The sequence below is a fragment of the Salvelinus fontinalis genome, chromosome 3 (assembly GCF_029448725.1).
Source record: "Salvelinus fontinalis isolate EN_2023a chromosome 3, ASM2944872v1, whole genome shotgun sequence".
In the NCBI taxonomy this organism is placed as follows: domain Eukaryota; kingdom Metazoa; phylum Chordata; class Actinopteri; order Salmoniformes; family Salmonidae; genus Salvelinus; species Salvelinus fontinalis.
In genome coordinates, this window is record NC_074667.1 from 37,663,250 (window position 1) to 37,675,584 (window position 12,335).

The window sequence follows — 12,335 nt, forward strand, 5'->3', positions numbered from 1 at the left end:
CCACGCACCAAGCCTCCTGTGCGTCTCCAGAGCCCTGTACGCACTGTTCCTTCTCCCCGCACTCGCCCTGAGGTGCGTGCCCTCAGTCCGGTACCACCAGTTCCGGTACCACGCACCAGGCTTATAGTGCGCTTCGAGAGTCCAGTGTGCCCTGTTCCTGCTCCCCGCACTAGCCTTGAGGTGCGTATCTCCAGTCCGGTACCACCAGTTCCGGCACCACGCACCAGGCCTACTGTGCGCCTCAGCAGGTCAGAGTCGGCCGTCTGCCCTGCACTGCTCGTCGGCCCAGCGCCGTCTGAGCCATCCGTCTGCCCAGCGCCGTCTGCCCAGCGCCGTCTGAGCCATCCGTCTGCCCAGCGTCGTCTGAGCCATCCGTCTGCCCAGCGCCGTCTGAGCCATCCGTCTGCCCAGCGCCATCTGAGCCATCCGTCTGCCCAGCGCCATCTGAGCCATCCGTCTGCCACGAGCCATTAGAGCCGCCCGTCTGTCCCGAGCCATTAGAGCCGTCCGTCAGTCAGGAGCTGCCAGAGCCGCCAGCCAGTCAGGAGCTGCCAGAGCCGCCAGCCAGTCAGGAGCTGCCAGAGCCTCCAGCCAGTCAGGAGCTGCCAGAGCCGCCTTCCAGTCATGAGCTGCCCTTCAGTCATGAGCTGCCCTTCAGTCATGAGCTGCCCTTCAGTCATGAGCTGCCCTCCAGTCATGAGCTGCCATATAGTCCGGAGCTGCATCTAGTCCGGAGCAACTTTTCAGTCCAGAGCTGCCTCTCTGTCCGGAGTTGCCCCTCTGTCCGGAGTTGCCCCTCTGTCCTGAGCTACCTCTCTGTCCTGGGCTACCTCTCTGTCCTGGGCTACCTCTCTGTGCTGAGTTGTCTCCTCTATTTAGGAGGGGCCTTGGTGAAGGTTCCTGGACCAGGGTCGGGGGCGAGGGTCGCCACTCAAGGGACGCTAAGGAGGGGGACAAAGACAATGGTGGAGTGGTGTCCTCGTCCTGCGCCGGAGCCGCCACCGCGGACAGATGCCCACCCAGACCCTCCCCTTGAGTTTTAGGGGTGCGCCCGGAGTTCGCACCTTGAGGGGGGGGGGGGGGGGGGGTTCTGTCACGTTCCTGACCTGTTTGCTGTTGTTTTTGTATGTGTTTAGTTGGTCAGGGCGTGAGTTGGGGTGGGCATTCTATGTTATGTGTTTCTATGTTGGGTTAAATGTGTTGCCTGATATGGTTCTCATTTAGAGGCAGGTGTTTGACGTTTCCTCTGATTGATAACCAAATTAAGGTAGGCTGTTCTCACTGTTTGTTTGTGGGTGATTGTCGCTGTGTCTGTGTTTTGTTGCACAACACGGTACTGTCTCGTTCGTTCATTCGTTTTTCCTGTTCGTGCGTTCTTCGTTTTATGTAGTTCACAAGTTCAGGTCTGTTTAACGTCGTTTGTTGTTTTGAAAATTATCAAGTGTTTTTCGGGTCAGTGTTCGTCTTGTTTAATTAAATCATTATGTATTCATCACCCGCTGCGTCTTGGTCCACTCTCTCAACGAAAGACGACCGTTACACTGGGAGAGGAATTCTCCTTTCAGCAGGACAATAACCTAAAACGCAAGGCCAAATCTACACTGGAGTTGCTTACCAAGAAGACAGTGAATGTTCCTGCATCGCCGAGTTACAGTTTTCACTTAAATCTGCTTGAAATTCTATGGCAAGACTTGAAAATGGTTGTCCGGCAATAATAATGGGCTAATATTGTACAATCCAGGTGTGCAAAGCTCTTAGAGACTTACCCAGAAAGACTCACAGCTGTAATCGCTGCCAAAGTTGTTTCTAACATGTATTGACTCAAGGGTGTGAATACTTATATAAATGAGATATTTCTGTATTTCATTTTCAATACATTTGCATAAATGTCTTCAAACATGTTTTCACTTTTAATCAATTTGAATTCAGGCTGTAATACAACAAAATGTGTAATAAATCAAGGGGTATGAATACTTTTAAAAGGCACTGTAGCTGTTCAAATGCTCCGGAATAGAATATCTGGGTGGTCAGAATTATCCTTTGTCCTTTTGAGACAGATGAGTGACATCATTTCGCCAGTGCCTTGCTCTTCCACAGGGGGCTTACTACACTGTAAAGTTGAGGGAGTGAATTTGACAGTAACTTACAGGCAGCTCAGTGGCAAGTACATTTCTGTATTTCATATTGCATTACAGCTACTGTAATCGAAATACAGTATGTAAGCAAGCACTATGTAATGACACACAGTACAATACCGGAGAATTGACTGTATAATACTGTGAAAAAGTAAATGCTACCATAATCGTAATGAGTGAATGAATGAAATTCATTTAGGGGAGGGGTTTGTATTTCACAGTATTTTACTGTAATTACACGGAATTGGTGCAAGCAGGTTGGCTGCTAGGTAATGCGTTTACATATTACAGCATAGGGGAGAGTGGGGTAAGCTGAGCCATTTCTTACATTCAGCGTCACCATGTCAAGGGAAATATATTTTCTTTCTAACAAAGATATCTATATATATTTCAGGATGTTGTGTATCCCTGGAAATAATCAGAATTCATGTAAACATAACAGTTTTGAAAACATAGCTTGTACAAAAAAGTGGTCTCCCGGCACAACTTACCCCGGATATGGGGTAAGTCGCGTAAAAGGACAGGGTGAGTTGAGCCGCCTTGGGGTACGTGGGTGATGGAGTCCTGTGACAGTGGGTCATAGTGCTGGTAGGTCAAAGTTTAATTTGTGGAATGGGTTTTGGTATATTGTTTATCTTAAATGTATGCCTACATTCAGATATAGATCTCTCAGTTCAATATCACTTACCCTTCCATTTCTTGACCAGTTGTCTGGGACAGGGACGTTGTTTCGATGTGCCAATTCGTAGAAAGGTTCTCTGCATTTAAGGCTACTAAGCCCATGAAACTGGTCTGCGAAATTCTTGATATATTTAGGAAGCTCAGACTCTGTCATCAGATAAGACCTTGTGTGCCTCTGCTACTCTATCGTAGCCTCTCTTTCACACAGATACATGTTCTTTATATTTTTTGTCAATGTACCTCTTCAGTGTCATTCAGTCTATTTATTCATCCCTTGCTGCTGCTCGAATGGACTTCTTCCCTTCTCTCACTTCCTTGGCTGCTCTTTGAAGAACCTCAAAGGGGGCTAGACCCCTGCTTATTCTACGTTTATATATACACAGGGCATGATGATGTCTGCTCTGTAACAATACAAATGTTGAGTGCATATGCATGCCATATTGCAAAAATACTATGCATATTATGCATAAAACAGACAAAATATAATCATAATTTGTATGGGGTAGAGTGGCCATTGGCTCAACTGGCCCCAAGGCAAACATTTTGACTACATTAGCCCACACAGCTACAAGGATGCACTTTCATGCTAGGTTTAGGACCTTATATTGTAGCTTATAGAGACCCCAACTGATGTATGAAACAATCTAAAACAATCTACTTTGGTTTAGATTCAAGCACCATGAAACCTATAACACAATCAATTAATTTAACTTTGTTCAAATACGTTTTTTGGACCTAACTTGCTTACCACTTTTTCCATGTGGTGTCTTCCTCCACAGACTCCATCAAATAATATACCTCTTCCTAAATATTTGGTCACATGGTTAATTTTGTGTATGGTTTCCTAGAAACAAGGGGTGGCGCAACTAACACTTTTGCTCAACTTACACCGCTCTCCCCTGTCAATGAATATTTGGTGTTTTATATCACTTGCACTTATAGAGGCCTTAACAAAGGCTTCCAAACTGGCAGCAACTACAGAGCAAAACAGACCAAAAGAACATAGCAAAATGCTCAACCTGTAAAGGTTTAAGACTTGTTGCCACTTCAATCTGTCCCCTATACATGGAGCACTATAACCACGCAATATAGCCTCTTACAAGGCATTCCTCAAAATATGTTAATGAGACAGATACAACAATACCATGCACCCACTAGCGGTCAAAATGTTTTTGGTGCACCAAAAATTCAGTGCGTTACTGTATTCTGTGGGGTGGACTTACAGTACCATTTGAAATAAAGCAATTCTTTCTGCCCAGCCACAACATTTTCCCACAATGCACCAACATTTACAGTATGCTGCAGTAAAACGTTTCACAGTATTTTAATGTTGATAATACCCCAAATGAACGTATAAATTACAGCTTTCCATTACCCTCTCTGCATTCCAGTTGGGTCACTAAGGATGAGGGACTTTTCAGTATGAGACAAAATAGCCCACGATTATGTCCCATCGTCCCCTTAATCTGAGATAAAGGGCTCTCCGTCATTGGAGTAGACCCGTCACCTCTCGCCCCAGACACTACACCGGTGCGTATAGGGAGAGTAATGGGGAGATATTCACCACCCATAGGGTGGGGGGCAGTCCAGGAGGACTGAACGGTACCGGATTGACCTCCAGGGTTCCGGCATGCTCATACGAATACCTCGGACTCCATATGCAATGTTTCTCATATAATTAGGAAACATTCTCTGCCTTTTCTGCAGCGTTGTCACATCCTTTTCAGAACGGATGGCATGACTGCACTGGCGTCTACCAACTGGCTCACCAGAAGCGATAGCCAAGGAAGCGCTGGTTAGCGGAGTTAATGCTACTCTTTTACGACCAGCCCTAGCCGCTCTCGTTAAGCAGAGGTCTACTGACCCAAGAGAACAGAGAGATTTTCCATCCTCATCTGGACATGTTGGCCCATGCAAGGCCTGCCACTAAGAGTACATTTTTAGACCATACAGAGTGCCAGGGCCCTTTCCACACGCTCATTGTATAATGAAGTGGCATGTGATATGTCGTTTTATGAAGGGTGCACGTCGCTTACGCCCAGTGGCAAATCCTTTAGTCCCATCTTGGGTCCTGTGCTTGAGGCTACTTCACAGCAGCCATTTGAGCTACTGGAAAGCATTGAGCTCTCTCTTTCAAACCACTTTACCATAGCCCTTATGTCCACAAAGTGAGTGAGTGAGTTGTTTGCACTGTCAGACCTCCTCTCGTGCCTGCAATTTGCCAAAGGGTTATCCAAGGTTACCTTATAGCCTAACCCCGCCTTTGTGCCTAAAGTCAGCAATGCATGTAATTGCCTCACTTTGGAGCTTTTTTATTTTTCTTCCACAGAAGAAGGGCGTCTCAATTGTTTATGTCCATTACGTGATTTACGCACCTACTGTACATTGACATGATGAGAGCTTTACGGAGGAGCTACCAGCTCTTTGTCTCCTGGGCACCTCTCCACACGGGTAGGCCCCTCTCTCGTCAACGGCTATTCCATTGGATAATGGAGGCTGTCATATTAACCTAAGGGCCCATTCCACCAGAGGCATGGCTACATCATGGGCATTATTCAAAGGCATCTCTGTACAAGAGATTTGTGATGCTGTATATTGTGCTACCCCTTATTCATAGGTTGCACATCTGTCACTCGGTCGCGTCGTGCCATTGTTATGAACGTTCTCAAGCCGCCCTCTACTGGCAGCGCAATAGTGGTGCACTAAAGTCATGATAAGCCCAGTCATTCTGGACGGAGGCTAATGACTGTTAAGTCTAAATTACACTACAGGGCCTGGAAATACGATGGCATTACTAAAGTAGTCAAATATAAAGTAGGAAACAACTTTGCCAGCATTATCATGTCGTTAAATTTACTTTAGACAGATGGCAATGTTGTCATTAGCTAGCAAAGTTAATCACAAATAGCTAGCAATGCTAATGTTAGCTAGATAAAAGGTTTTCCTACTAATTATTTGCCTCCCTTTGAATGCACTTTTGATGAAATCTTCATCAGCGCTCAATGACGATGCATTGAGTAGAATGCTCAGTTGGGCATCAGTCCAAAACGAATGTTTCAAACAATATTGAATAGGTGAATACCTTTATGAGGTTTTACTGACTGGAGGTCCCTGCGCCTTCCTGGCACATACGTTCCTCAGTGTCGGAGCCTCTGAGGGGTGATAAAACTAATATTTCAAAGAGAACGTAAAGGGATACTTCAAGATTTTGGCAATGAAACACTTGATCTACTTCCCCAGCGTCAGATGATCTTGCGGATATCATTTTTATGTCTCTGTGTCCAGTATGAAGGAAGATAGAGGTATTTTCGTAAGCCAATGCTAACTAGTGTTAACGCAATGACTGGAAGTCATAGACTAACACTAATTAGCAATTGTGCTAACGCTAGTTAGAAACTTCCTTCAAACTACACACAGACATAAAAATGGTATCATCTTGTTCATCTGACTGGGGAAGTAGATAAAGGGCTTCATTGACAAAATCCCAAAGTGTCCCTTTAAGGTTACTGTTGTAACCCCGTGTTCTCTGATAGTAGAGTGAGGTATCTCACCGCGCTTTCCTGTTTGCAAGCGTGTGAGGGCGAAATATATGCTTGAAAATGACCAGAAGGCAGGTCCGACAGATGTTGTGTGATCTGAGCCTCCATAGTGATACACCTTAGGAGACATCTTCCATTGTGAGATACCTCACTCTATTATCAGAGAACCGGGGATACGAAAGTAACCTTAAGTTTTCCATTACAGTGTTTATTTTAGACTATGACAGACAAACAGATGCGATCGACCCATTAACTAAAAGAGACATTTGATCAGATTCTCTGGTAGGTACGGCCTACCTGGCACCCCTAACTCAAACTCAGCTCAAATGTTATAAGTCGAAACGGTCTTCTGTCTCAGTGTCACACATCTTTTGGCCATGTGTCGGACTCACTCTCGCTCATGATGTATTCGTTCCAGTCGAAGCCCTTACTGCCATTGGCCAGGAAGTTCTCAGTGGAGTTGATTGGCCAGATGACACATTTCTGCCGCAGGTTGCCCATGAAGAGCTGTAGTCCAATCAAGGCGAAGACACTGAGACAGAAGACCGTGAGGATCATAACGTCTGACAATTTCTTCACCGATTGAACTAGAGCACCGACGATGGTCTTGAGTCCTGGGGGGAGGAACCGGACATATGCATTCACACACACACACATACGTGCACACACACACACACACGTATGTATGTGTTTGTGTACACACATACATATAAAACACACAAGCGCACATACATACACACAAACAAAGAGAAATGGGCATTGCTGGAAAGTACAAGCTTAGCTATGAATTATTTCTATAGAGTTTATATAGTAGTATTAGAGTGGTAGTATAGTAGTCCATCTCATAAAAGTGTATTTGTTTAAGTTAACATCAAACCAAAACTACTGCTCTGTTTTGAATTACCAATATCTACATTTGGACAGGTATAACAGAAGTATTCTAAACTGCAGGTGTATGTGTAATAATAATAATAATAATAATAATAATAATAATGCGTATAGTTGATATATTTTCCTATATTTTCCATGAAGAAAGAGGTATTCAAGTCAAAAACTTTGATACCTCAATGGTGATTGTGTTCCATATTGTTAGTTACTGTTAAGTCATATTGAACTAAATTATAGCGAGAATAGGATCCTTAATAACTACATCAAACAATAGCACAATAATTAAAGACACATACAAAACAGCCAGAAGATGGTCAGATATTCAGGCATTTTAAACACCACAACATAGAAACACAACAACATTGAGACTGCCCCTACATGAGATTTCCATAAGACTGACACACTTCAGTGACGATCAGAATACTCCTCAAATGTTCTAAATCAACAAAATTACACTGAGGCAGGCTACATCAAAATGATTCTAAAACCTAATGGATGATGTAGTTGTGGAGGGATACCAATTTAGGAATTGTTTATGTTAATTTATAACATTATGTGAATAAATGTTTTATGTCAATTAGATGCCCTTATGTTATTTTTCTGTTCAAGTCCGGGTTTCACAGGTAGTGTGGGGCATCCTAGGAAACAGTAGGGCCACTCTCATATAAAATATATGGAAACAACTACAAAATATCCACCAGATTGACCAAACACAGCAGCACAGCACAACGAAGAGAGAGCGTAGGACTGGGCTCAGTCAGAGGAGGAAGAAGTGAGAAGAGAGGACAGGTGAGGGAGGCAAGGGTTAGGGGGGACAAGGGTTAGGGGGGACAAGAGGGAATGACAGGTTGCATGCAGGTAATTTAAACGCCAAGGCTAAAGGAATTGACTCCATGTCATCATCACCTGTCTGTCTGGCAACCGGAATGGTGACTTAGCTTGGTTCCCATGGTTAGAATGGTTCCCATCCTAGGCACCCCCATCATGTCCCACTGCTGCTGTGTGGTGTGATCTCCACTGGGTGAGCCTTTTAGGCTGGGGCCCCTTTAGATCAGAGGCCTACACTGGAGACTGAGCCAACACTACTTACTGGACTAGACGTATTTTATGCACAAATTCACATTCACTTCCTGCCCCAGACACTTGTTCAACAACACTTTTGCACCATTAGAGTGTTCTGCAGTTGAAGTTACTACAAAATCTCAAAAGGCTAACTAATACTGTGAACAAATAATGAGTCAGTGTGGTGTGTGTTACATAAAACCTCACTGATTTACAATCCAACACTTCCAATGGTGCAATGTATAAACTGCCCCTGTGCCAATATCTCAACTCCCCCAGAGAAAGAGCCTTCAGTTGGATCTCCAATGTATTTGTATATCACTGTGTTTATTTCCTTTAATTCATTTCTCTGTTGTGTTTATGCCTTATTGTCCCAGGATAAACAGAAACGAGAAGTCCACATTCAGGATTCACTGCTATAGTCATATCTGAATGGAATTCAAAGTAAAGAAGCTCCTTAAAAGCCAGAGTTGTAAGATAAAAAAGCAGGTATCTTGAAAAGCTTCATGCAGCGTAATAATGTGTTGTCAAACTAGGCTTGGCAGTCTTAAGAAATTAAATGTTCTTCAGAGTGCTCCGTTATTGTCAGGGGACACATTTTTTCATACAGAAACGTGATGTGTTTTAAGACTGTGGCATAGATACATCAGTGTTTAAGATTGTGACAACAACTAAGGTAGAAATTTGAACCCAAACTAATCAAATGTCCTAAACGTTATGTATTCACCTACAGTACCAGTCAAGAGTACCAGTCAAACGTTCCCTGTGGACAGTACCTGTCCAACAGATAGTGATAATGTGTTCATAGCCACCAAATTAATGAATATACAGTATCATTCAAAAGTTTGGACACACCTACTCATTCAAGGGTTTTTCTTTATCTTTACTATTTTCTACATTGTAGAATAATAGTGAAGACATCAAAACTATGAAATGACACATATGGAATCATGTGAGAGATCATAGAGAGCGAGAGTTGCACCCCTTCTGAAAAAACCTACACTCGATCCCTCCGATGTCAACAACTACAGACCAGTATCCCTTCTTTCTTTTCTCTCCAAAACTCTTGAACGTGCCGTCCTTGGCCAGCTCTCCTGCTATCTCTCTCAGAATGACCTTCTTGATCCAAATCAGTCAGGTTTCAAGACTAGTCATTCAACTGAGACTGCTCTTCTCTGTGTCACGGAGGTGCTCCGCACTGCTAAAGCTAACTCTCTCTCCTCTGCTCTCATCCTTCTAGACCTATCGGCTGCCTTTGATACTGTGAACCATCAGATCCTCCTCTCCACCCTCTCTGAGCTGGGCATCTCCGGCGCGGCCCACGCTTGGATTGCGTCCTACCTGACAGGTCGCTCCTACCAGGTGGCGTGGCGAGAATCTGTCTCCGCACCACGTGCTCTCTCCACTGGTGTCCCCCAGGGCTCTGTTCTAGGCCCTCTCCTATTCTCGCTATACACCAAGTCACTTGGCTCTGTCATATCCTCACATGGTCTCTCCTATCATTGCTATGCAGACGACACACAATTAATCTTCTCCTTTCCCCCCTCTGATAACCAGGTGGTGAATCGCATCTCTGCATGTCTGGCAGACATATCAGTGTGGATGACGGATCACCACCTCAAGCTGAACCTCGGCAAGACGGAGCTGCTCTTCCTCCCGGGGAAGGACTGCTCGTTCCATGATCTCGCCATCACGGTTGACAAATCCATTGTGTCCTCCTCCCAGAGTGCTAAGAACCTTGGCGTGATCCTGGACAACACCCTGTCGTTCTCAACTAACATCAAGGCGGTGACCCGTTCCTGTAGGTTCATGCTCTACAACATTCGCAGAGTACGACCCTGCCTCACGCAGGAAGCGGCGCAGGTCCTAATCCAGGCACTTGTCATCTCCCGTCTGGATTACTGCAACTCGCTGTTGGCTGGGCTCCCTGCCTGTGCCATTAAACCCCTACAACTCATCCAGAACGCCGCAGCCCGTCTGGTGTTCAACTTTCCCAAGTTCTCTCACGTCACCCCGCTCCTCCGCTCTCTCCACTGGCTTCCAGTTGAAGCTCGCATCCGCTACAAGACCATGGTGCTTGCCTACGGAGCTGTGAGGGGAACGACACCTCCGTACCTTCAGGCTCTGATCAGGCCCTACACCCAAACAAGGGCACTGCGTTCATCCACCTCTGGCCTGCTCGCCTCCCTACCTCTGAGGAAGTACAGTTCCCGCTCAGCCCAGTCAAAACTGTTCGCTGCTCTGGCACCCCAATGGTGGAACAAACTCCCTCACGACGCCAGGTCAGCGGAGTCAATCACCACCTTCCGGAGACACCTGAAACCCCACCTCTTTAAGGAATACCTAGGATAGGATAAAGTAATCCTTCTAACCCCCCCCCCCTAAAAGATTTAGATGCACTATTGTAAAGTGGTTGTTCCACTGGATATCATAAGGTGAATGCACCAATTTGTAAGTCGCTCTGGATAAGAGCGTCTGCTAAATGACTTAAATGTAAATGTAAATGTAATGTGGTAACCAAAAACGTGTTTCAAATATATTTTAGATTTGAAATTCTTCAAAGTAGTCACCCTTTAACTTGATGACAGCTTGCACACTCTTGAATCACCTTTTTTGGTTACTACATGTTTCCATATGTGTCATTTCATAGTTTTGATGTCTTCACTATTATTCTACAATGTAGAAAATAGTAAAAAATAAAGAAAAACCCTTGAATGAGTAGGTGTGTCCAAACTTTTGGTGGCTATGAACACATTATCACTCTCTGTTGGACAGTGAATCAAACCTCTCTGAAGTCTGAAGAGATACTCATGCATGGTCTAAATAAGAAATGCTTACAAATACAATGTGTGAGTGTGAAACCCTTGTCTATCACTTTGACTTTGAGGTTAAGATGGCAATAATAATAACTATTCTTAAGTTTAAAAAATAAATGAACAATATCATTTCTACTGTTCCTCATACTAAGACTCGGAGATATCCCTAACCAAGGGAGGGTTATCAACTAGGCCCTGAAGTTTTTCCTGGGGGGAAACTCGGGCTCCTACCCATACTATCTGGTGTCAATATACTGTATGAGGCTGTTAATGTCACTTTGAGGGAGACTACTATTAAAATAATAATACGAAATTTGCTGTGTATCCCACCCACTTATTTTAGGCTGTTTGTCTTTTAGTATGTCATATCAGGGCCACCTTTTCCACTTAACACCACAAGACCGCAAGTAGACTGCTAAGCCTATCAAAAATGTATTGCTACCATTTTTGATTGTTTGAAAAATAAAAACAAAACAGGTATCATTTCTGATGCATCCTCTTTAAGAGACTAAAGTAATAAGAAATGATGCGAATCCAATTCATGAGAAATCAAAATAAGCTCAGCCTTAGTATGTAAATGGGAGTCTCACCTGGAATGACTGAAATAGTTTTCAATGCTCGGAGAACCCTGAACGTTCTCAGCGCCGAGACATTCCCCAGGTCCACAAATTCTGTTACATATCTGTAACGGGGTAGGATCACACACAGAACAAAACACCATGACACAAAAAACAAACGGTAACACACACACAAACCCAGTGATCAAAAGCGCAGATGCGCAAGTGCACGACACCAGCACCCCACCAGAAGAAGATGACCGGCAGGAGGAGTGGACACCATGGCGCGCGCGAGAGAGAAGTGCCTATCCCTCCAGGAGAGAGGAGCGAAGGTGGAAGAGGAAACGAAAAGAAACGGAAACAAAACCACACCTACAGTGCCTTCAGAAAGTATTTATACCCCTTAACTTATTTCACATTTTGTTTTGTTACAGCCTGAATAAAAATGGACAATATTATTTTTCTTCACCCATCTACACACAATACCCCATAATGAGAGTGAAAACATGTTTTTAGAAATTTTAGCAAATTTATTGAAAATGAGATGCAAAAATATCTAATTTACATAAGTATTCACACCCCTAAGTCAATACATGTTAGAATCCTCTTTGGCAGTGTTTACAGCTGTGAGTCTTTCTGGGTAAGTCTCTAAGGGGC

The 12,335-nt window shown here is 44.2% G+C and overlaps 1 protein-coding gene across 6 annotated transcripts in view; it reads right to left on the reverse strand.

Moving 5' to 3' along the window:
• Positions 1–12,335, reverse strand: part of LOC129846970 (sodium channel protein type 8 subunit alpha-like) — a 116,728-nt gene that overhangs the window by 77,206 nt on the left and 27,187 nt on the right. For 5 of the 6 annotated variants that reach the window (XM_055914799.1, XM_055914801.1, XM_055914798.1 and 2 more), the window contains exons 6-7: positions 11,712–11,803; positions 6,748–6,969 (exon numbers count right to left, since the gene is read on the reverse strand). In XM_055914799.1, coding sequence (XP_055770774.1) covers positions 6,748–6,969; positions 11,712–11,803 — 314 coding nt within the window. Of the gene's footprint in view, positions 1–6,747; positions 6,970–8,149; positions 8,290–11,711; positions 11,804–12,335 lie in introns of those variants that run through there. The other variant, XM_055914800.1, reaches the window with a different exon arrangement.